At 31.9% G+C, this 26,916-nt stretch overlaps 1 protein-coding gene across 1 annotated transcript in view; it reads right to left on the reverse strand.

Moving 5' to 3' along the window:
• The window catches only part of ADAMTS6 (ADAM metallopeptidase with thrombospondin type 1 motif 6), a 255,927-nt gene that overhangs the window by 105,127 nt on the left and 123,884 nt on the right, over positions 1-26,916 (reverse strand). The window contains exons 9-11 of the mRNA XM_066375930.1: positions 23,386-23,532; positions 14,809-14,950; positions 5,450-5,557 (exon numbers count right to left, since the gene is read on the reverse strand). Of these exons, the coding sequence (XP_066232027.1) occupies positions 5,450-5,557; positions 14,809-14,950; positions 23,386-23,532 (397 nt within the window). The remainder of the gene's footprint in view (positions 1-5,449; positions 5,558-14,808; positions 14,951-23,385; positions 23,533-26,916) is intronic.

A 26,916-nucleotide genomic window follows, 5' to 3' on the forward strand; every position in this document is an offset into this window, starting at 1 on the left:
AAGTAACCAAAGCAAAATTAAAGTGAGAATAACTAGAAGTTGATGCTTCTCATCCTCTATCTCCCTCTCTGTCTTTCTCTCTCTAAAAAAAATTAATTAAAGAAATAAATAAACTAGAAGAGTTAACTTTTCATATGGGAGCCAGTTTCTAATCTTTATTCTCAAAGGTTATACCTAGTGTAGTAATGTAGTCTAAATATCAGTCATTGTTACTTCAGCCCAAATTATCCAGATAAAAGTGGATAAATTTTGTCTTCTTTTTTGCTATTCAAGTGTGGTTAACCAAGTTTAGAAAAGTGAAAGTGAAACTATCACATTCCAAGGATAAAATCTCAGATTGCTCATTCTTGCTTTCACATTCCTTCTAAGTAAAACAAATATATTTTAAAACTACTTAGATTCCAGTAAAGCTTTAAAAGTTTTTTTAAGAAACAATTATTAAATAACATCTCTTGCTATCAGACCACTGATTTTTATAATCCACATCAGAGAACTGTCTTCAAGCAAGATATATTATAAATCTAAACAATCTAACTTTGAGAATTTGTCAGAATTCCACAAAAAAAAATTTCTGGATAAGTATACTTTTAAAATATTCTTTTATTTTTAAATATTTAAAACGTACACATTTTTTAACTAGAGTCATCTTAGGATGTGATTATGGTAGATCCTGTACCATAGCCAGCGCTGAATCCAGCCAGCATCTGGAATGAGAGACCTCGAAGGAAATCCTAAGATTTTAAAGGAAGTGATATTGGTGATTCAATACTGAACATTCTTCCCAAGTCAGAAAAGCTTAAAGTTGGAGCACAGCACTATTAAAAGCCTTATCTTTCCACTCTACAGGTGCGGGAATGCTGAAGTTTATTTCAGCCAAAATTCTAAATCAGAACTTGTCATCCCACACTAGTTAAATTTCTATAGCAAGTGGAAGACCTATTCTTTCTCCGCTTCCTGTGTTTATAGTTTGGGACCTAGTCAAAACATGTTATATTCTACTCTAAGATCAAAGTCTGCAAATGTCCTACTATATATCCATTGTTTTAGAAGGGCATGTAATAATACTATTCTAATATAGCCTTATGTTTCCCACAAAGATTTTAGGAACCAATGTCATATATATGTAAGTCCAAATGCTGGGCTATATCTGTAACTGGGTCTTGCAGAATCATTATATCAATCTTTTGGCAATAAACCAAGTATGGTATTTGAAACCTTTGCAGTCACCATTGGAGCGGGCAACTACTGGGTATTCATTATCCTTAATACCCAGTTCAGTAACAATGCCAACACTGCCATCAAAGTTTTTACAGTCTAAATCTTTGTTTACTATTTCATCAAATATGGCATCCTTTCGATGCTTGTCCAAAGTGCTATTGTTGGTGCCATGTCTAAAGAAAGTTTTTTGGCTTAATGTTAGACTGATTGGTTTGTAAAAGTTGGATCCATAGACGCACAATACCAACCAGCACACTGTCTGGGCTCATCAAATTTCCTCCTTTGGTTAATGCTACTGTCCCTAAGCACATCCATTCAGACCATATGGTTCTTATTCAATCCTTGAATGGCTTATTCAGGCAAACATCCAATGGCTGTAATAGCGATGTCAGACCCCCCAGGACTCACGCAAAGATCAGTTTTTAATTTTTTGGCCATATTTCTTACTCCATCTGCTAAATGTGCATGGAACAGTTCCCATACTTACAGGGAACATTTGTGGAACTGCGCCCTCGGGCAGGGATCCCATAACTTTTGCAGCCAGAGTTTGACGAGATCATTGTGGATCCAGTCCTCTGGATACGTCTATGCTATCACTTGAGCAATACTTCTCCCCATACCATTTAAATTTTTTTATTCAAAAACTATAAGTAGCTTTGGTTTTATCCTGCTGGCTAGACAGGGTGTAAGTCCTTTCTCCTTTCTTCTGATGAGAGTAGTTTTGAAATTGAGGGTTAAGATCAGAAGTCATGTGTATTCCATTCATCTTTCTGAAGTACACAAATTCATGCTTACACTCTTTGGTGCTTGTTATTGCCTATTCAGACAGTTTGACAATGAATTTTCCACTCACAATCATCTACAGCTGGCAAATAATAATAAAAAGTATTGATGATGTTCTAGTAATATATACTAGCACCTTCCCTCTGTGGAAGCTCATAAAAAGTTCACTGAGATGTCATTTTATCCTCATAACATCTCTACAGACTATGTAAAAAGAGGTTATCTCTCATTTTAAAGTAAAGACTCATTATTTTGTTAATTGTAACACAATCATAAATTCTAAGCTCAATGTTCTGTCAACAGTACCTTCTTATGTGATTCCTGAGATAAGATACTGTTATGGGTAGGTAAGTGAAAAATCCACTTCGTATTAAAAGGTAAAATACAGTGTTACCACCAATCTCAAGCTCAGCGACTCACTTTGTTCCTGTGACAATGAAAATTTGCTTTTTTTTTTCTCGCAAAATTTCCCATCTAAAGGTCCAGTACGATCAGAGCAATATAGAGGGACAAGGTTTTCAATGTTGGAATTAGAAAGACCTGTGCTGGAATCTCAGCTCTGCTATTAAAATGCTGTGTAATCTTAGGCTTTCAAATTTTACTTTCCTCATCTGTAAAATGGAATTAAAACAGTTCCCACCTCACAGGTCCCTGTGACAAATATGAGCCCGGCACAGCATAACTCCTTTAAAAATACTCATTATCATCATTATCATCGTTATTAGTAATTCCAACTATTTTTAGATGGCAAGAATATAGACGAACCACACAAAGTTGACCTACCAATTGAAAATTACATTTTATTTTGTCCCTAGCTCTTTGCATGGTTGTTTTGATTTGAGTCAAAATGCTGAGCTATGTTTTAATTTCCAGATATACATAGCCTTAGAAGGAAAATCTGCAATTTGGCAACAGAAAGCACAGTTTTGTTAAGGAAAAAAATAAATAAATGAAATCCACAACAAAAACTCGGGAAAAGATAATATGGCTAATGCAGTTTCTAAAAAAAAAAGAAAGAATTAAAAACTGTCTAATATTTTGTACATTTTTTTCTCCTTAAAATATAGGTTGATCTAGTTCTTTGAAAATCTCTTCAGAAAATGTTAATGATAAGAATATATTTTAGGGTCTTCTAGCATTCTGTCCTTTTTTTTCCTAGGAGTCTACACGTGTTTGTTTTCATTCATTCATTCATTCAAAGACTTATTCTTAGTGCCTTTCCTAAAGCTGTTCATTGACCTTTCATGTCCCTGGAACAATGGCTAAGATTTTTGATTTTAGTATAATTTTAGATGGTGAAATACAACATATTGACTTTGTGAAACTAAATTCTAATGTGAATATGAACAGCCTCTTGGTACAAAAGCTTTGTTGCACTTACAAAGTTTTTAAATAGTTTTTCATAGAGTCCAAGATGTTCTGTTGAAGTATGTCAGAAGTTGACCAGGTACAGAGGTAGGGAAGGGGCTCTTTTAACCAGATTATTTCCACTTTTTAAAATGTATATATCAGAGTTATATAGATTTGGTTTGAAAAAAAGGGGTTAGGGATCAAAAAGCTGACAACCAATCTAAACTAAAAATGTGAATCTTTAGAAATCAAATATAATTTTTCCTGCTTTATTCACTTTTTATGTGTGTGTTTTTTTTATTATTTATGCTTAGGAGAATTATATTTCCCTTCTATTTGTTTGTCTAAACTTAAGTTCAATACTGTTAGATCTAATGTTATTGAGAGTACTTTCTAAATATCCCTCAAAATTGTAATTTTCAAGAAATATGTCATCTCTGTCACATATATACACAGAGCTATAAAAATATGACATTTGAGGGTCCTGAAATTAAGCACAAAGCATAAGATATTAAATATGTGTTTACTATATAAATGATTGGTAGGGTTGAGCTATGTGGTCTCAGATAGCCACTACTTGTGATTTACTTATTTGGATTATATAATTTATAGAATGCTTTAGGAGGGCTCTAAGGTATTTAAAATAAAATTTTTTATGCTGTAGGTTAAAAAACAAAGTCAAATGAAAAGAGCCATCATTCATAGTGATAGTATTATTCTACGCAAATAGGAACTGTGACCCATGGACTAGATTACAAGAATAATCATCAATGGAAAATAAACGGATTCTCACCGTGACTTCCCCCCTTAAAGTTGTGTATTTCTTCTAAGTTCAGATTGATTTAAATTGCTACTTGTCATTGACAAGAATTGTTGGTTCCAAAATAAACCTAGACAGTTGTTTCAAGAATGCAGTTCCCAATATTTTCTATTACTTTAGTGAAAGAAAAAAAAAAGAAATTTTTGGTACTGTGTGAAGGTCTCCATATTTTTATTGGCTACTTACATAGCTTCAAAAAAAGATCCTTAATCCTTTTAAAATGACCCTATCAATTCATACATCTAGCATAATTTACCAACATTTCCAAACTCAGCATGGAAAAGCCATCAACATGGCACTAGGTCATGGGTCCTGAATGAAGCCGTCAGCAAGGATTAATACACTGTGACAGCTGCCCAAAAGCTTTCATTCTTTTTATTTAAACATTAGATTGCAAGCTGAAATCCAGTGTAATCTTTGTTGAAACTAGCCCAACTAACATGGAAGAAGTCAGAACTAAGAACAGATGACAGTAATAGTTACTGTTGTAAATTCAGTCCATAGTAATAAATTCTAAAATTCACATATACAGAAATTCCTAAAGAACTTCAGTAATAGCATAAACTGTTCCTATTTGTCTCAATAATTCCTAATACAATAATATTTTTTGAAAACTATACTGATGAAAACAAAATTATTTAGCTCCAATTTCTATGCTCAATAAATTGTTTAAGTATTCTTCTATTATGAGTCCATTTTCTCATACTGCAATTTAAAAGTGACTCTAGTTAGCCCTGGCTAGATAGCTTAGTTGGTTAGAGTGTCATCCGAAAATACTAATATTGCTGGTTCAATCCACAGTCAAGGAACATACAAGAATTAACCAATGAATGCGTAAATAAGTGGAACAACAAATCGATCTCTTTCTTTCCCTCCTTCTCTATCTCTAAAATCACTGAATTAAAAAAAATAAAGGTGATTCTAGTTAGACTATACTTATAAAATATTTTGGGATCACATAATATTCCTATGTATGAGTTATCAGAAGAAAAACAAACATATGACTAAACAGATTATATTATTTAAGGGTGGTGTTCGATATTTTCTGTACAAATATAACATACACATACATAAATACAGGAAGGTGAAACTGACTCAAAAAATATTCACTGAAATTTCCTAAACAATATATATTTGCAGATATCAAGTTATGACAACTCATTAGAGTAAGAATGTATCATTTTCTCAAGCACATTTTAATTAATATGCATGCTTCCCTAGTGGTTGAATATCAACACTAAAAATTTATTAAATAGGTAGTAAATTATTTGAGCTTACCCCCTTCTCAATACTGCCACTTTGACAGAGTGTTCCCTCAGCTGCAGGAATACTGTTGGTGACACAGCGGTTGCTTTTGCTGAGGCACCAGAGCTCTCTACACACTTCCTAGGAAAGAAGGCAAAAGCAAGTTGATCAGAAGTAAAGACTAAAATCATGTCCACTCTTCCATAAAGTGTATCCTCAATCACTCAGCATCATATTATTCCTTGTGGGTGCTGAAGCATCAAAGGCGAGGCTTTGAGGAGGCTCTTATAGAAGGTGGGTTACCTATTCTGCAGAATCATTGAAATGTTTGTCTTTATAATTCTCATTTTAGTGGATAAAGTATATCTTAGTGTTTAATATTGATTAAGATATTTTTTAAATAATGTACAGAAATTTCATTAATAGAGTCGGGAGAAAGAATGAGTAGATAGAAAAGAAATATACGTTCATTACGCTCAAGAATATACAGTAGAACAAACTTACCAATTACTAATAGAGTGGCACTGGGTATTTAACTTCCTAGATCAACTGTAATAATCAAGTATAGACCTACCTTAAGAAGAAAAAGAGACCACAGGAATAGGCAGAGAATAATTTCTAAAATTCAGGTTACCTAAAGAACAATCTAGCAATGTTATCTGTGGTTCATCAATGCAGACCACCACTTTTATAAGAGGAAAATTTGGTTTTGAACAATCGCTGCTATTTATATGCTTTTTCCATAACTGACATATTGCAGACATTCTCTAGAGCTGTGTTTTCTTCTTCATTATGATTTCTCATTATCTTACTTTAGCATGGGAAAATTACAACACTTATTCTAATATCAGCAATATAAAATACCTCTTTTTGTTCCTATACTATCAGATTTTCAAATCAGCTGTTCAATAAACAACAGCCTAAAAAAGCTTACATTGAAGAAACTCAAAATTTTCCATTTCTCTTTATATATAGTCACCAACCAGCATCATTAGTGGTATTAAAAGTTTTTAAGTTAAATTAGAACCACTAAGTATGAAATACATTTTTGAAATAAAAATATATTAATCTGGAATGCAAAGATAAATTTATATATAATATTCAATTCTATTGCTATTATTTCCCCAAATGCTCTTTCAACTCTCAAAACATAATTATAAGAACTGATGTCATATATCACAGTACAAAATATTTTATAACCATGTATGGTAATAGATGTAATTAATTAGATTTATTGTGGTAATCATTTCACAGTATACACAAATATTGAATCATCATAATGTATACCTGAACCTAACAAATTGAAAAGCAATTATATTGAAATTTTAAAACTGTTTAAGCACTTATGCCTCATTGATACAATTCAGAAATAAAATGGTAACACTGAATCAACTTAGATGTTCCTAGAACATGGGACTGCCCCCCAGAGTATAGCAAACTGAAGGAATCTGGTTGGGTCCTTCCTGAGGATGCTCCCCAACACCTCACGCCAGGCAGAGAAAGAGATGTGTAATTTAAATTTTAGAATTTAAAAATACTTGTTAGAAATTATCTACTATAAACTTTATTTACTTTAAACTCCATTTTGAGAACTACTGATGTAGAAGAGAGTTAAAAAATTAGAAGATAAAAACAACACGTGCTGTGAGTCATAATATAAAACTTTCCAGTTCTTAACAATCCAATCGAGTACAAATTATACTTTCTTTCAAAGCTTCAGTTTCTGTTAGGAGGTTATACTATTTTTTTTCTTCCTTTTCTATAGAAGATGGTTTGTTAGTACATGTTTCTAAATATATTCTTTTTTAGTTTAATATTTAAAAAGCAGTAGGACTAACATTTTAGAGTCTTAAAATATTGTTCCCATGTATCAAAAATGCCCACATTCAAAGAAAATGGGTTCACAAAAACAGACAAGCATTGTTAGAACAACAATTAAGATGTTACAAAAAAAAAATATTATCCATAATACTGGATCATACTCTTTAATCTTTAAAGATTTTTACTAGGCCTAAATATTACTGTAGACAAAAGTAAAAGAAGCCTAAGAAAAAGTCCAGAAAGAACTATGCAATGAAAATTATATTATTAAAAAGACAATATTTGTAGTGTCTATTAGGAAAACATACTATTTACAGAAACTTTATTTCCAAAAGTGCCTTGAAAAATCTCTATCCAAATGGCATGTGCTCAAGAAACTTTTTGCGAAACTTTAAACTCAAGATTCAAAACAGAGCCTTCTGAAAGACAGCCCTTTTATCATTTAGAAAATGACACATTTTGAAAGGTAGATTCCTAATTTCAACAGGATTGATTTTATTACCTTAGCGGTTTCTGGGGACTCAACTTTTGTTAGGGCATTAACTTCTCACAAATTAAAGTATGGGACTGAACATCTATGTATGGGAAATACTCCCAAGATAATAAACTAGTCTTGAAGAATGCTCTGAAGAGTTTTCAACCAGATTTCTTATCTCGTATATCTACTGGGATAATAAAGATTTTGATATCCCAATTAAGACTTTCCAAGATTAAGAAAAACTTTCTTGAAAGCTAAAACCCAAGACAGTTTCTTTCATATCAAGAAAGCAAGAAGAATACTTCCTGAAAGAACTTCTTGGGATGCTGGGGACAAATGCCAGCAGAGAGTTAACTATACAAATGTTTAATTAGCACTGTAGATGGTTTTGTGTTTTGCTAGCTTCAAAGTTATAGGCCTTAAGTGGTCTCCTCTAATTCTTTTTTCTCTCCCATACATAAACCCTGTTTTATTCATAAATGATTTTGCAGAATACAAGTTTTTTCATAGAATGCATTTATCACCTTTCAGTAGAAAGCATATCTGTCTCCAACAGAGACCACTCTCATAAAAATGAAGAATTAGATTCAGAGTATAGCTGCTTTTTATTGTACCTATATAAAATGATAGATGTTACCTAAACCTACGGTAGTAGTCATTTCATAACACATGTAAATCAAACCATTATGCTGGACACCTTAAATTTGTACAGTGATGTATGTCTATTATTTCTCAATCAAACTAGAAAAAAGAAAATAAAAGCTAAGAGGAGGCAGATTTCAGTTCAATGTACGAAAATATCTTCTAAAAGTCAGAGTTGAACAATGATGAAATTAACAGAATCTTCCTTCACTGGAGAAGCTCCAGCATATACCTCATGACCTATTGGCAACGTGATACGCAGGGAAAAAATGAAAAGTAACACTTTATCAGAAGACACTGACAACTACTCATGTAGGCATATTTATATTTGTATCTCAATCACTCAAAAAATCTTTTTAGAAAGTGTAAGAACCTTTAGTTTCAGAAATATTTAATAATTTGCTTCAATCTTAACTAAATGTGGATTTGAATCAGGTCTGTCTAATATTAATGTCCAAAATATTGCCAAACAACTAAGCTAACTTCATATTTCTCTTAAATACATCTGAATTGAAAGGTCGCTGGCCAATTAAGACTGATTAGTAAAGGCTTACTTGTATACTAATATAAGAAAAAAAAATCTCACTAAATGTTCATAGTACCTTCCTACCTTTTACCTGTATTTTAAAAGACATTATCTCCAAATGAAGACAATTATATACTAATTCATAACATATTCACTCAGTATATAAGCTTAGACATCAATGCGTACATTATTATTATTATTATTATTATTATTATTATTAAAACTTCTCAATGTAACATCACCACTTGCATTTGGATTTTCACAAAATAGTGTTAACACACTCCTCAGAAGTACTCTAAGAGATAAGAAATTGAAAATATTCTTATTTATTTAATATTTTAATATCAACTCCCAGATAACTAGTGCATTTGATTTTTCAGATGAATGCCACTGATTTTAAACATTAACAATAAAAATATTAGCAAATATAAATCATAAAAATGCATGTAGAGGGGAGTTTTAAGGTAGTTGTAATTATCTAATATAAAATAATTACCTGATATTCAGAAAATAACTCTGTAAAGAACTGAACTAGGACTCCTCTGATCAGAATAGAATAAATGATTATTTTATAGTCAAAGACCGTTTCAAAACAATAAAAGAAATTAGAATTAGCTTCTCTATCTAATATTTCCATCCTTTTCAAGTAACTATAGCTGTTATATGATACTAAAAATGGAAAGAAAAGCCCTTTGATTTACTTGTGAAAACTAAAACAAGCAATTTACATAAGGGGGAAAGAAATATCATAAAAGTGCATAAACGTATTGTATTTATTATATCATTAAGAAAGTAAAATGCAATATGAAGAGAAACTGGCATCTTTAGTGCTAGATGGTTTCCGATTTTTATTTTTTTAACAACTGTACAGATCAAAAAAAGTGATACAAATTTTCTTCCCTTGGGAAATCCTAAACCCTATGCCATCTTGGGTCCTTGGCTGTGGATATGAAACATTTTCTTTGTCTTCATTACCCTATCAGTAACATCTCTCAGCAGCTGTTTGCAATAAAGGATCCTGATGGCCAAGGGGGAGAGCAGAGCCCTGAAGAGGTCAAAAAGGAGCATCAGTGATTAGAAAGGTTACTTATCATTGTATCACACAAAAGAAAATTGAAAACCAGCATATGGTGACCCCATGGCCTGGCTCCAGGTGTTTAGTAACCATTTGAAGAAAGAGAATAATGTACCCTTATTTCATTTTTAAATAGGTTAATTCTGTTATGTGAGTAATTTAAGTGTAAGAGAACCTAGGAAAGCAGTGGGGGGGGGGGGCACATGCACGCACACACACACACATGATACAACTAAAAAGAACTAATCTAGAAATTCAGATTAAATAACTAATCATCAATTTGAAGGGGTTTAAAAAATGAGTAAATGATTTTAAAAAATACCTCTAAGAAGCAAACTCAGAGTGAATACTACTGAACTTTAAGGATACAAGTGATTATGAACCTATAATTTTGGCTTGAAATTTAAGGAAAAATGAAAATTAAATCAACTTCTTATATGTTTGATAAGTATACATATTTGGATTCCAAAAGAATACTGAGGTGCTAAAATAATTCCATGCCTTTTATTCCCTGAACCTGTACCAGACCACACTGTAGAATATTTATACCACCTTATAATCTTCAAGCAAAGTGATTTTACAAACTCCCTCAGTGCAAAATTTCAATTTTAATAACTTGAAATTGTTCCTACTACCTAATCTACAACCTCCCAGTCGTAAAAATTAAGGCCATTGTGTTTTTTAATGCTCTTGGTAGGGAAAGAGGACAATTTGTTACCAGCAATCAAACTATAATAAATGTTCTAAAGTCTGAAGATGGTTTTGCGGCCAACATTTAACTTTCTTTTTTACAAGCCACTTTAAACTTCCCTTATATGTACTTCTAAGTATTTCGCTGAGATTGGAGGATGAATCCAACTGTGACCATTAAAATATCTGCTCACAAAAGTACAGAAGGCTCAGAGACTCCTAAAGCGCTAACAGCATAGCAGCTACACAGAAACGGTATCCTGGATGGCAGATATTCACAGAGCAAAAAGAAACATTTATTGAATGTCTGCCATGTGACAGGTAAATGAAAAGCACCTTGCTAGCCTGTCATACTCTTTTGCTATCTGACGTTCATAACAACAACCTGGCCACCATTCTCTGGAAAAGGTGTCTGAGTAAAATCTACTGATAGTCAATTTGAAGTCATAGGTAATAGTTAATGGTAAGCACTCTTTCTATTGAAAATATTCTGTCAAAAATGATTCTGCTCCATTGTGAAAACATGTATTAGATTACATGTTTCCATTTGCTTCAGAATACATGGTCTATTAATAAAACACTGTTCAGTTCCACATTAAAGTAAGTAATAACAATATGCAACACAATACACTATTATACATTTATGGGTTAACTCTTAAGTCTTTGTAAACAGTGACAAACTTCACAGTTAATATAAAAAACTCCCCATAAATTAAACAAAGCTATGATGTCTATAAAATTTCTCCCAATTCGTCCTGGGTCTGAAATCTAACTATGACAAACATCTCTCTCTCTCTCTCTTTTGGTGACAGAGAGAGGGACAGATAGGACAGACAGACAGGAAGGGAGAGAGATGAGAAGCATCAATTCTTCGTTGAGGCTCCTTAGTCTCCTTAGTTGTTCACTGATTGCTTTCTCATATGTGCCTTCACTGGGGGGCTACAGCAGAGCAAGTGACCCCTTGCTCAACCAGCAACCTTGGGCTCAAGCTAGCGACCTTGGGCTTCAAGCCAGTGACCTTTGGGCTCACTCCAGCAACCATGGGGTCATGTCTATGATCCCACAATCAAGCCAGTGACCCCATGCTCAAGCTGGTGAGCACGCACTCAATCCAGATGAGCTGGTGCTCAAGCTGGCGACCTCAGGGTTTCAAACCTGGGTCCTCTGTGTCCCAGGCCAATGTACTAACCACTGTGCAACCACCTGGGCAAGCTTATCTCTCTTTTTAAAACTAGTACATCGAGGTATGATTCACATACAAAATGCTGTACACATTTAATGTATATAACTTGGTAAATTGAGAGATAAAAGTACACCCATGAAACCACGATCACAAACTAGACCATAAACATCTATCACCTCCAAAAGTTTCCTCCCATCCTCTTTATTTATTATTTTTTGTGTGTATGAAAATTGATAAAAATTGTCTCCTGAAATAAAATATAGCTGCTATCTTATTAACATATTAATTAGATCCCATAGAAAGATTAACTGACTGATTTTTACCTACTCTTATTGTTTTTTACCTTGGAGTAGGCATATCGTATTCTGTATTTTTATTTTCCCCATCTATAAAACATTATAAAATAATTACGATTTTAATCAAGGCAGTCTGAAGTATTGCAGAAAAATAGACTATGTAAATATCAGAAACTGCATATCATTTATAAATTACTACATTACACAACTATATTACTCTGTACAGTTTTGCTCCTTGTGTTTATAGCTATTACACTCTTCATATTTCTAATGGAATTAAGGAATATCTAGAAAACATAAATGGATGGTATACAAGGATAATGGTAGAAAATGTTGTCCTAGAGTAAAACAAAAAAATAAAAATTTTCATTTAAATGCCTAAATGTAAGTAACATATATATCAATGAACCTACTCACAAAGGATTCAGGCAAGATTTTTCATGACTATATATCATATGTTATCACTGGTAACCCCAGCAATGACCAAAGTGGAAGAAATGGGAAGCTGACTGCTGCTGCAGTTATGGGTCATTCTATGGTTGTTTAGTTAGTGTCTTCCTTGACATCATTAGAGATCTGCTAGATGAAACAGGGACCACTTCATGATGCTTCAACACCAGAGGCATCCTCTCACTAAACTTCTACAGTGTTCTTCTAAGCTTCAGTGCTTATGTTTAGTGTTCACACAGCTGTCTATATCAGGGTTGCTGTTTATCCTTTTAGATAGCATCTCAAGTATGAGTTGTATATCTGACTGGACTCTCACCTTCAAAGCCTCTACCATTTTCTAAAGTAGTATCTATAATCCTTTAATTATGGATTCACCAATGAAACATGGTGTGTATTTGGGTGCTATCAATTGTGTAAACTCAGTTTTTCAGGCACAAGCTTAAGAGGTGGGATGATTACAAAAAATCTATAGACTAAAGAAACTTTGTTAGTAACATATAGCACTTTAAATAAAAGGTAGCATATGTATTTTCATATCATACACGTGTAAGAAAACCATTTTGATGCAAATCAAAGCGAAAAGATTCATAATATATTGAAAAGATTCATAATAATATATAAGAAATTGTTTAAGATTGTGTGATGTTAATATCTTTCTGTTTTCCAATTTTATTTGATATCTATTACAAAAGTCTAAAAGTATATACTATACAGTATGGAGAAGTAGAATATAAATATTGAACATAAGGAATATAAAATGAAAATATATAATTTCTCAATTATTATTTATCTCATTCAAATCAACTATTCTGAAATAAATGAGATATACATTTAAATGAGATAAACATATAAAGATAGGATAATCAGATCAATTTTTATTAGTTTATTTATAAAAGGTATATCCAAAGATTCTATAAAACTGGTAATATAAATTATCTAATATGGAAATCTATAGAGTTAAAACCCAATGTGCAACAGAAAAACTAAACATAAATTAACTATTTCACGCTAGCAAAGAAATGAGAGACCATAGATAAGAATAATTAACAATCTCTAATCTCATTTGATCATGAATTTCAACTTACTAAACTACAAGTATATAGAAAGACTGGGATTTAAGTTTGGCAGACTTTTTTCTAAGGGAGAAAGCAACCTAAGAAAAAAAAGAATCTAAAACCATACCAAGATAAAAATAGAAAAGTCTTTACAGAGAGATAAGAAAGGCTGAAGTTTTACTCAAGGCTGTAGAGAGTTGCTAATAACCTTTAAATCTAGTGCATAAAATGTGCTGTCAAAGCTGACCATAAATAATAATAGACTTATCACCCAAGGGAGATTTAAAATACTTACTTTCCTTTGTACTGTATCCAGAGGAATAATTGGTACAGTACATATTTTGTCTTAACTACCTTAAAATATAATTCTAATTGTTTTTTAAAAAATAATAAGTACTATTTGTATAAAAGTAGAAACCAAGTCTTTAAACTTATTTTTCACCCCTGAATATTTTTTGACAACTTGTTTAAAGTTCTTATTTTTTCTTTCAACATGCTTATAAGGTGTACCTAATATAAACATGCCCCTATCTTAGACACTGAAGTCTTTCTCTATGAAACGCAGGAAGAATTTTGTATACATTTTTCTGAGATAGACACTGAGATTTCCTTAGGCAGATGTGAAGAGTTAAACAGGTATATGTTTTCCCACTGCAATTTTCCTTGTTTCTCTATTCGGGTTAATGTCATCTTGGGCCCTCTTGGTTGTTATGTTTGATAGAATGTAGGCAATAGACTGAAGCAAGTTGAAATGACTCAGTAGTAGAAAGTATAAATTAAAGTAAGGGCTCCACTTGGCCAATATAAAAATGCCCTTAACTCAATTACTAGAATACCAGAAAAAGCAGGGGTAGGAGAGGAAGCTTTTAAAACGATACTATTTCTTAAGATAAACTAAAGTAAGCATAAAAACTAAGAACTTAAAGAAGAAATACCTTAGAAATTGTTAGAAATTCTACCAACATCCCTCACACGACATATGAAAATTGATTAATTTAGGATTACTGAAACACTTAGAAATAGATATACAATATCAGAAAAAGAGCAGTGTCAAAGGCCATAGTTGCATTAATGATGTTACCAGAGGTAAACTAGATTCATCAAAACTCCATCCTAATATCTGTGCCATGAAAGAACACATAGAAATCACTAAACATAAGGATTGAGACTTCTTACCCCATATTTACATTGGCGGGATGTTGATCCATACTGGTAACGACATTGCTCATCAGCATCATACACCTGACCTGGGGCCACAGTTGGATAAACAAATTCACGCTTGGGAGGCTCATTATCAAGGCAAGTACCACGGCCTGAACTGTTCAACATAAAGGATCAAAGGAAATTAGGTACACTATGGACTATTTCAATCACAATTATGAAACCATGTGTTGAGCTCTTTGTTTTAATAACACAATACATAAAAAAAACAACACATTCTATCAAGAAATAATCACATGGCAAAATAACTTTACTGAAACCTGAATAAGAGCTTCAATCATTTTTTCCAACACCAAGACATAATAAAAGTATCTTAGAAAACAATCTGAAAATATCATGTTGGCCTTAAAACACTGACTTAAACTAATTTCTGAAGGAATCAAAACAGAATTTCATATTGCTCTAAGTTTCTTGTTTGTTTTCAGTGAAAATATAACCACATCTGGTAGTAGAATTAAAAACATAAAATGTGGAAAGTAAAAAAAAAAAATTGTGGTTGTAATCCTTAAAGACCTAATCTATATATTTCCACCTTGGGCAGAACAATAGATGACATGTCCAAAGGTTCTTGAAATATTTCAATAATAAATGGGCTGAATGACAGATGAGGCCAAGATCCAAAGTTCTCCTTGCAAGTACATTACAAGTGTTTAGTCTCTCAAAAATTTCATATTTCATCTAGGGTCATCAGAGTTAAGAAAGGGAATGTTCTCCTCTCTATATAATTTCTGCTTTTCAAAGTGTGCTTGAACTCAAACATAATATTTTAATTCAGTGGAACAAATAACATAAAGATTGCCAAAAACCAAACAGAATACCTTAGTTTAAAGAGCTTTATACTTTACTAAATATAATTGTTCATTTTTATTTAGTCAGTGTGCATAAAATAGGACAGATGCTTTTTTACTTTCATTTCACATGTAAGTTAGAATTTTTAAAGAATTCCTATGCCAACATTTAAAAATTTTTTCCAACATTCCTGTCAATTGTGCCAGCACTTGTGTTTTTTTTTCCCAAATCTTTTCCATCTGCTTTGCCAAAGGAAAATAATTTCACAAGTAGAAGTTCCTCAACTATTATTTAGGACAGTACAAATTTTCATTTAGAGATAAGTAAGAAAGAACCATGCATAATAATAAGTTTCATATTTGCTTAAAATTTATATTCTTAAATGTAAAAGTTATTTTGCTATATACAAATATATATTTTCAGAGCAGCAAATTAATACCCTTTAAAAATTGAAACATACTATTCATAAGGTGATAGATTAAAAGACCCAAGGGGGAAAATGAGACCCAAGGGACAGAATACTGTCTCTTTACACATTTTCCTTTCATCTAGGCCCTTCTTGATTAGTTTTTAATCAATAAAATATTTAGATGAATATTAAATGTGGTGCTAATATAAAGAGATTTTACTATTGGCTATTAAAATCACTTCGCTTGTCACTGCTCAAGGTATCTACCTAATAAAGAAAACTTTTTTCTACTCATCTACCCAATTTTAATGACAGTATGTTTTTTGTTTATTTTTGTTCTTTTAGAAATTGCCATGCACCTCAGAGAATTGTTTTTTGATGAATTTTTAAAATAGCAAGTTTTTTTAAATTTATAGTATAAAATATCTTTATCTATATGGGTATTTAAATTTTAGGCATATGTAATTCTACTAATAAAGTCAAAATTTTATAAAAAGGTCAATGTGAAAAGTAAAATGGAAGAAGATGTACCATTTTGACAATAGGAATATTCAGAAGATTGTTGGGTCAGTAGTTTAATTTCCTAATTTTTCTTTCAAAAATATCAGTTTCATTTCTATCACAAATTATAAAAGTCTTGATGAAAGGAACTAAATATGTAATAAAAATAAAATATCAAGTACTACTATAAATCAATGGGGAAATTTAAGTACTGAAATACCTAAGTAAAGGATCCTACAGGTAAAAATATTTGCAATAGCATAGGAAAAAATGTATAAGATCTGTTCGCCTCAGTATATAAGATATATTTACCAATGGCATCAACTAAAAATCTATGAAAAATTATTATACATAATTACTTTTAGAAATATGGAAAACTAACTTCAAATTTTTAAAGGAAGAATTATGGGAACTCCCAAAGTATAAGAATAGATTATGTTGAGGAAAAAATTCTTTCCTGATAGCAAACTGAAAATTGATGTCACCTAGGAGGAAGCAACAATGACTACTTCTTTAAAGTTCTTTTTCTTAGGTATTAATGGTTTTCTAACCATAGATTGTGTTCTTTAAAAACACCAAATGAAATGACCATTTCAAGGGCCTCCAGACAATGAAGATCACCTTCATTGCACTGTGATCACCTATGGTCAAATTCTTCTGAGAAACTTTATCCCAAAATGGATTTTTGTTTCAGTGCTTTGAAAAGACATGTTGCTATGTATTAATGTGATCTAATTAAATATCTACACAAGTCTTGTTCTCCTTTTCTCAGTATATTCTTACAGAAAAATAAAACACCATATAAAATAAAAATATAAGTGAAAAATCATATCAATCCTTAAAAATAAACATGTGTATTATGGAACTTGGCTGAAGGGCTTTTGAAATGGGTTTGGTAACATTTGTGCAAATTACCAATGTCTGCAAGTCAAGTAAGTGTCTTACCAATTATTAATGGCTCCAGGAAAGCAAGTATTAAACAAGGCTGACTTAAATTGTTTCTCCATTTAGGGTAGAGAATGCACTACATATTTTTCTCATAGTAACGATAATATGGTATATATTGTATAATAAAAGCTTGGTTAAAGTATTTGGGGTGTGGGGTCATTTTTATATTTCAATTCTTAATTAAGGATTAAGTGTCAAAAATACTTTTTTACATAATGTTACAAAAATTTGTCTGCTACTTTCTTGCCATCATAAATGATTGGTTAACTCTTAGAAAATAGTAATTCTGGATCTTTCCACGCTTCTAAGTCATCAATTACAATCACGAAATACCCCAGAAATAGGTAGAGAAAGTAGAGGGCACAGATCTGAGAGGTGCATATTTAACCCTGGAAGTACTTTTCTTTGTCTTTTTTCTTCGAACATTCCCAAGTACTCTTTCCACACCACACCCCTCACTTCCCTTCAAGAAGTAACTAATATTCTAATTTTTTAATAATAATCTCTTTCCTTTTATTAGTAGTTTCACCTCCTAATATTCATCTGCTTGTTTTTCAATTCTATAAACAGGAGTCATGTTGTAGGTTTTCCTTTGTGCCTTTATTCGTTCACTCACTCAGTATTCAGAATGTGAACTATGTTCATGTTAATGTGTATAAATATAGCCTGTTAATTGATATTGTTCTTCAACTTTCCATTTCACGCTCTGCCACAAAGATTATTCATTTATTGTATTTTTCGCTCTATAGACACACATTTTTCCCCCAAAAGTAGAGGGGGAAATGCCCATGCATCTTATGGAGTGAAAAATATGGTATTTTATTAAATATTTAACACACTATTTGGTTCAGAATTTTTATTTTTATTTTCCTCCTTAAAACCCTAGGTGTGTCTTATGGTCAGGTGTGTCTTATGGAGCGAAAAATACGGTATATTGTCATGTTATATTTCATTTAAAACTGTGCCACAAATATTAAATGAACATTTAAAATTATTTCTAATTTCTGAAAATTGCAAATTATGCTGATATGAATATTTTTGTATAGGTCTTCTGGTACAAATCTTTTCCCTTTCTTAAGAATATTAGGAGTTATTTTTTATATTTCATAATTATTTTTTTAACAAAATGGATGTTATGAGTAATTTTTATTTAAACTAGGATTCTAGCTAAGTCATACAGCCATACAATTTTTTATAATGCTGAGCTTAATGTTATTTATGTTACCACTATCAAAATAATAATAATAGTAACACTATATATAAATCTTCTTAAATTTTCTTATCAAATAGCACTGTTAAACATAAATGGTTAGTGCCTTAGTGCCATATAAGAATTTTTGCACTCAGAAAACACGAATCTCATTTATTAATATATAAAATGGACAGTTAGTAGTTAATGTGAAATGTTAATATAACTTACTATTGTTAAGCATAAATATGTGTCCAGACAAAAAATGTATACATAAAAAGTAGAGCTATGATTACTTCCTAGCAGCATATATTTCATAACCAAAAGACCAATTCTAGTTAAAATCTACAGCAATATAGATAATTATTGAATTCAGAAACCCTACTTTTGTTTATGCTTCTAAGACAGGCAAAAAAATTTCTATCAGTTTGAGAACATACTTTTTCCTTTATTATGAAATTGTGAGTAAATCAAAGTATATTTACATTTCTAAAAATCTTTGCAGCATGATAGCAAGGTCATATTTTATGTATTCTACTTCTAATTTAGAGAAGTCTTATTTACATAGCTCAAAAGTTAGCCTTGAAAATAGGAACATGAGCCAAAGTTGAGTCTTCAACCAAAATTTACAGACCTCTATGTAAAATATGCACTCTTGGCTTTCCTTCCAGAACACATGAGGACATACCCCTAATTGTAACTTTTGATTTATTTTTCACTTAATTAATAGTAAAGTATAGACCTTCCGTCTACAACTTAGTGGGTCAATCTACAAAATAACTCTATGTAACTCTGAACATAACAGTCTCTTAACAACAACAACAAAAAGTTAACATTTAATGCCATCTTGTATTGGTTTTTTTTCCACAAAATTGTGCTAATATACTTAAATTAAGCAAAAATGGATTAGGTTGGTCTCATCTATAAGTTGTTTATCTTACCTACGATGTTCTCATAAATTTCTCTATTAGTCTTCACAAAGTTAACAACACATTACATCTTAAAATGAGTTACTATAAGTCAGACCGCCCTCTTTTGTCCTCTGGAGGACAGGGGAGCTTGAAAATAACTGAACTTCCGATATGCAAACACCATGTTAATAATGGTTTACTCAGTTATGCTCTCTTTTTCTCCATATGTAACTACAACTTATTAAAACTATTTATGGGCCTGAGTAAAGTCTCCAAAATGTGTCAGGTAAATGGAAGGAGGAGAAACCTGTTTTTCTAAGCTGGTCCATGTTAAAAAAAAAAAAAAGAGGTCCCATCTATATAAATAACTGTTTTCCATCTAATAGATCATTGACATTGACCTTCAAAGGTAATTGCCGTCACAGGAATAGGAGTGCTTTGGCCATCCTGGCCATCTTACACAACTTCTCTGTAGCTCTACATTCACCTTTCATCCTAGTTCACCTTCAACCATAATGTTGCCTTTTTTTCAACTTCCCTCCTTTCTGTGAAAGTGGATAGTCGCTATTTAATTTGGAACTGTAGGAGATTTTGCTATGGATCTTTGACAATTCAAATAATTTAACAAACTTTAATTTAAATAGAGTAAGAGCTGATTCACAGAGGCCTCAAAATTTTAAAAAAATATATGAAATTACCCTGTACTACCACTAAGTGGTGGAAAATATATGAAAAAAAAACCCCAAAAAACAAACAAAAACAAAAGAAAAAAAACTGTCCTCAATGACTCCTGGCTGTCTTCCGCTGCCTGGCATATTAGCCCATTGCCATCAGTGAGAGTGAGCCATAATACCAGGTTCATCTTTCTCTATTTTCTAAGTAAATAAATAAATAAATAAGTCCCGCAGGCAGATAGGAAGGACACTACCTGCAAAGCCGTCGACGAAAACATCAGAAGCTGGCATAACACGTCCATTCTAACGGAAATAGGTTCTTTATTATTTAATCAGGACGGCTTCTGGGCGATTCATGAACCACTTATTGAATCACCGAGTTTAAGAAATCTGAAAAAAAATATTGGGAGTTGGTAAACACCATCTCCTGGTTGATCAATAGCACGTAGTGTTTCAGAATGACACGAGAAACTTTTAACTATATTGGCATTTAAAGGCCATGGAATAGTTTTCAGTTGAACATAGTGAAGAGTGAATCTATATATCATAGAGAGCTCATTGTTAAAATCCTCCATCATCTTTGGTCTATACAGTCACTAAGTAGAGAAAGGTATGCATTTTGTTGGCTGGGCTACAGTTCCTAAACAATTCATCTTTACAGATTTCTTTTTCCTGAGAGGAGAAACTGAAATAAAATGTTATGAGTTTTTTTGAGCCAACTATAAAACATAAATGTAACCTCAATCCCTGATCAAAATATCACTGTATTTTTAAAAAATATCACACATAGCTGCTAAAGCAATTAAGTCTGCTGCATTAATAAAAAGGAACAAAGAAATTCAAGTTACTATTATGTCTTCATGCTCCAGTGAACTGACCTTTTTAAAGGCCCTTGTGTTTAAAAAACCTTTATTGCTTGGTCAGATTATGATCATAGTTCAGTTTATTATTAAGGAGAGGGGGGGAAAAGCTACCTTTTCCCCAAATCTCTACCCATTGTCTCTCACATCTGTCTTTTGCAAATGGCTTTGATTTTGTGAGTATCCCCATGAGAATACACAACAGAAATATTTTTATGAAATATAGGATAAATAAATCCATTAGAACCCTGTCAACACTAATCATGCTTACACATATGAAATATAAAGAGGCAATAAGGCTTCAATAATGCTTTTTGTATTAATTCTTTTAATTAATTCAATGGAACACTTTATTGCAACTAACAAGAATTTTACATTTCTCTCCAAACCAGTGGTGATTTCTTAACTGTATTTTATCAACAATTTTGGGATTTATTTTTAGAGTGTTTTAATAGCCTTAATACTGTTTTGACTAGGTAGGTGTTGGCAAGAGATGAAAACTGGTCCTTGTACTTAGTATGCATACAGAGATGGTCCTAGGAAATGGGCTGTGCACTATAAATAGCATAGACGAGCAAGAAAATGGTACTTGAAGAGAACAAGAGGAGGGAAGACTTTGAAAATGCACAGGAATACTGAGCATGCTATATAGTTTGTCTTTCTGGTGACAGACACTAAGATTCCTCATAAAAATATGATCCAAGTCAAGTGAGAAACTGCAGATCTGGCTTGATTTCTGGGGAAAGCAGATTTTCTACAATGTCCAAATTTAGGTAATATGACCTCATTAAAAACATCTTGGAAAATGACATTGCTAGTGTTTTGTGTTAAAAATTATCGAAAGATGTCAACCAAATTGTCTGTGTTCTACCTTGATAGCCCTTCACCCAGTTTTGGCACCAGGCTTGCACAGGGTTACCATGATCTATTATTACTAGGATAAAAAATTGTTAGGTTATGCAGAAGAACTACCTTCTGAAGTGAGTTTCAAATTTCTTCAATTTCATTATTATATTAGTTCATTCAAAAGAACCCATTTTAAACATTTACCTTTTGATCTTGGATAGAATAAAGCACTGTGTAAGGTAACTTAAAATCTTGCTGAGGCTCTTTAAAAAATAAGTAATTATAAGTTTTCAGAATATGATCAGGTCATTCACAGTTATGAACCAAACCTTTAATGAACAATGTTACCCTACATAACTCATCTGAATTTTTTTAATATTTTACTGTCATCATGTTAAGGTGAACTTTGAGAAGACAATTTTTAAAAAGAATTTCTGTTGCTCGTCTGTGCTTTATGTATGACTCGCTTTTTCAAAGTGTTTCGTCTCTTCTCCCCAACAAAAAAAGTTGCTCAAAACTGTTGAAGGTGATGACAGACCTGTAAAGCTTAAAACCTTGATATCGTTTAAAATAATATTTACCATTTAATGAATGTATCTTCAGTTTTTTTAATAAGTTTTAGCACTATACATAATAACCTGATAATGTATGTATTATTACCTAAACTCATTTAAGAAATGAGGTCAATGAAGATGATAAAGGTAAAGTAATGTGTCCAAGGTCACACAGTTAGAAAGTGAGACCAGAGTCTGTTAGTTTCCAAAGGTCCATACTGAAGCACTACGGCCGGTGAGATGTGGAAGAACATCTGCTTTCCTAAACATAGTTATAAATTAGCTAATTTATATTCTTCACAATTGAGTAACCAAACTCTTGGAATATACATTAAAGGACCAACAAAGAAGGTCCCAAAGCGTTAAAAGGATGAGTCACTTAATAAATTTTTGAAGATAAATTTTCAATTTTTCATTTTTATTTCCTGAATATTTGATTTTTGTTGTTGTTGTTTGTTACTATTAGATATTATAGCATTCTAAAAAAAACCAGTATTTTTTTCACCAACAAAATGAAATGTATAATCACTAAAGTTTAACCCATCCTCTATTAAATTATGTCAATTTACATTTTATTCTGATATTGCTTCCCATTTATTGAACATTTCTAAAATTCATATCGTCAACCCCACTTAAATCCTTGCTCCAGTTCCCCTAATCTATTCAGTAAATTCTGTTTGAGTATAAAGAAAAAATTTGCCACAGTGATATATTATTTTGGAAACAGCATGAAATATCACTGGGCCCTATAAAAGTTACTCATTATGCAAAGTCTGAAGCACTACATATTAGGCTTCTACCAATGGCTTACTTCTGGAGCAATTCATCATCACTCTCCAGAGATTACTTACTCTAGAAAGCTGGTGATATAGTCTCGACTGCAGGCAGACCAGGAAAAAGGATTGGTATTTGCAGTAATGTGAGCTGCCATAAGTTTTGCTGTTTCATGACCTTTCGTCCCACAAGTATTTCCAATTCCATCATGGTTCATACCAAAACTGTTTTAACAGGAAGAAACATAAGAAACATAAAAGAAATAAGAAAAAAATAAAACAAACAAACTCCCAATACATCCTTTATTTCCTTATTTGATCATGAATTAGTCTTTTCAGCACACGCCTTCCATAACAATAGACTAGATCCTCTAAGGAAATATAGGATTAAAGTTAAAGAGACTAAGGAATAATTCAATGAAACAATATATTTCTAAATATTTTTAAGTTTATCATATAATCTCAAATGTTATGTCATTTGATACCATCTCTCCTTGAACAGATACAGAATATATATTAATTCTCACTTGAGAAAAACAAATTTAGGAAAGATAAAAGACCTATTAAAAGATCATACAATTAGCGTTGGAATTGTTAGTAAATATGCCTTTTAACATGCTAGAGTTCATACTACTTCATTATGCTGAATCAGAAGAGAATAATTAAAAAAAAAGATGGTTGTGATTCATTGAGTTCTAGGTTATACGCTAAACACAGTCCTTTTTTTCCCTACTATAGCTAAAGGAGACTTAAATACATTGGTATTTAATGTTTGTGTGTGTATGTGTTTTCAAAACACATTTTGAAGTCTTGATGTACGCCCATGCTTAGTGCTATCAATGTGATCTAAAATATATTTCAACACTAAACCAAAATTTTTCTGTAAGGGAAACTTTATATAAATAAATTTTAGCCTTTTATCACAAGTAGCCATAAGTTCAGGTTGAATATTACTAAAAAAAATTATGTCTCCATATCAGCATCCTAATAATGTACCATGATAGGTGTTCATGGAAATAAATGACTTTAATGACAAGATTATAAAAAATAGATGAGGGTAGTTGCTGGAGAAAAATTTGGAAAGATGGTTAGGAACAAATAATTATAAGACAATAAGTGAAAGTTAATATTAATATATTTGGCAGTGTGGAGACACTGAAGATATTTGAAGAAATGAAAATTTCTAAGTAGGAGAATTTGCAATTGACCTGTATTTTAGACAGATCATTATTAACACTTTTCTGGTGAAACATTGGAGTGGGAACAGAATGGAGCCAGGGAGAGCAGACGGAAGATCATTACCAAATAGAAAATGATGTGGGTCTGAATTAAGACACTGGATAGAAAGTTGGGATTAGATTTGAGATGTGTTTAGAAAGCTGAAGAATTGGCCTTCAGAAATATTGCACAGTATAAAAGCACAATAATGAAGATATAATATATTCATACATGGAGTGCAGAAAGAACAAACTAGTATTTCCGGCTGAAGAACTAACATAAACAAAGAGAAGTGTATGAAAATATTCAGAGCCCTATGTTAAAATACCAAATAACCTTCCAAGAACACCAGTATTTAGTTTTCCCATTTGACATCAGCACATTAGAGTTGACCTACTAAAAAGGTCTTCTAGGAATGTGGTGGTGAAGTTTACAGTTGGTATAATTAGATGTATATTCTGTCAAAACAATCAGCTACAAATTTACTATAAAAGTCTCCTTTTGTTTAAATTTTTAATTCAGTAAACTTCGTATCCTGTATTTCTCTCAAAGGTTGGTGCTACTATATGAATACAGCTATAATTTTTGTCAAATGGTGATAGCTTTAAAAATATTATTTTCTTTTAGCAGCAATCTCTTAAATATCCCGCAGTCATACCAAGATAGGTGTAGGCAGGCAAAGATGGCTTTAAGAAAATCATTCTAAAGATCTTCAACTTCCTCATGTACTCTTTTCTTTAAACAAGTCAAATTTCTCCTTTTGAAATCATATTGCTTCCACTTACAAAAGAAAGACTTATCTTGTATCTATCCATAATTTTACAATAATTCACAGCTTGAGGGCATAAAAATAGGTGCATAAAGAAAAGAGAAATTGGAAACATTTGGTGTCAGTTTTGAGAAAGATCAATGCTAAAGATTGAATGACATACCATGAAGTTCTAGCTTTCATCAAATTTATGGAAGGATATAATCAAATTACCAGCTGATGGATTGTTAGAAATATTTTTTAATATAAATCACCATTATTATGTTTTGACAAATAATTCAAAATAAGTTCAAAGAATTGAGTGACGTTTCTATAATAAAATTCTTTCATCTCATCTACTTAACTTAGGTAAACAAAGCATCCATCATCTACAGAAACAAAGAAATTGAACTGATACTGAAATCTTGCCTCATTCTACAGGAATATAGAGATAAATGCAATAGTTAAAAATATCATATATATCTAAATAAAGATACAACTCATAAAAACTTCACTTTTATATTTAATTGTTTATTAAAATATGCAATATGTATATGCTTCTCTGATAAATAATTAATCATAATAATGATTGTTATATAATAAACAAATAATTCGGGAAAAACTTTATGATTAAAGGAAATTTTAAAATGTAATTGCTATTTACATATAATTTTGTTACAGAGACATTTGATATAATTAAATATACTTTTAAGAATATAATATACATTTAAATATGTGAAAATATACATTAGCATAATATTCTGTGAGGGAGAGAAGCAGCAGACAAAGAGAGTTAAAGGAGGGAAAAATATGATAAAAATTTTCACTATAAAAGAATAGTTCATGTATTTTTTGAAGGCATAATGGTAGGTACCAAATTACTATGGCATTCAGATTAAATTGTATATATTTTTTAAAAGGTATTAATAATTTTATTTTCACATGCTAATATATATAGTACTCCAAATATATACACAACAGGGTACATCGTTTTTAAAAAATTCCCTCAGGCCCTAGCTGGTTGACTCAGTGGTAGAGCCTCTGCTGGAGTGTGGAAGGCTCGGGTTCAATTTCCGGTCAGGGCACACAAGAAAAGCAAGCACCCATCAACTTCTCCATCTCTCTCCCTCTTACTTCTCTTGCTTCTCTTGCTTCTCTCACTTCTCTCTCTCTCTTTTCCTCCCTTCCTGTAGCCATGGCACGATTGGAGAGAGTTGGCCCCGGGGCATTGAGGATGGCTCCATGGCTTCCACCTCAGACACAAAAAAATGGCTCTGGTTGCAACAGAGCAAGGGCCCCAGATGGGCAGAGTATCGCCCCCTATTGGCCTTCCAGGTGCATCCTGGTCAGGGTGCATGCAGGTGTCTATCTCAGCTTCCCCTCCTCTCACTAAAATAAAATTTAAAATAAATTATTTTCAGAAGTATAAGAGGAAAAAGATAATTGTCCCTCCTAAGGAAACTCTACTTAAGAATAGTTTGGAAATCAAAAAAATGAAACTCCTTTGTGATCAGAGAGGATAAACAAGAGATCAAGTAAAACTATTGTACCAGCAAAAATTAGAATGGGACTATTGTTGGCAGTGATATAGAGAAACTGGGATCTTAGTTCACATTTGTAGTGTGGTCAAGGCAGCTGTTCCA

Source organism: Saccopteryx leptura, chromosome 1 (assembly GCF_036850995.1).
Source record: "Saccopteryx leptura isolate mSacLep1 chromosome 1, mSacLep1_pri_phased_curated, whole genome shotgun sequence".
Taxonomy (NCBI): domain Eukaryota; kingdom Metazoa; phylum Chordata; class Mammalia; order Chiroptera; family Emballonuridae; genus Saccopteryx; species Saccopteryx leptura.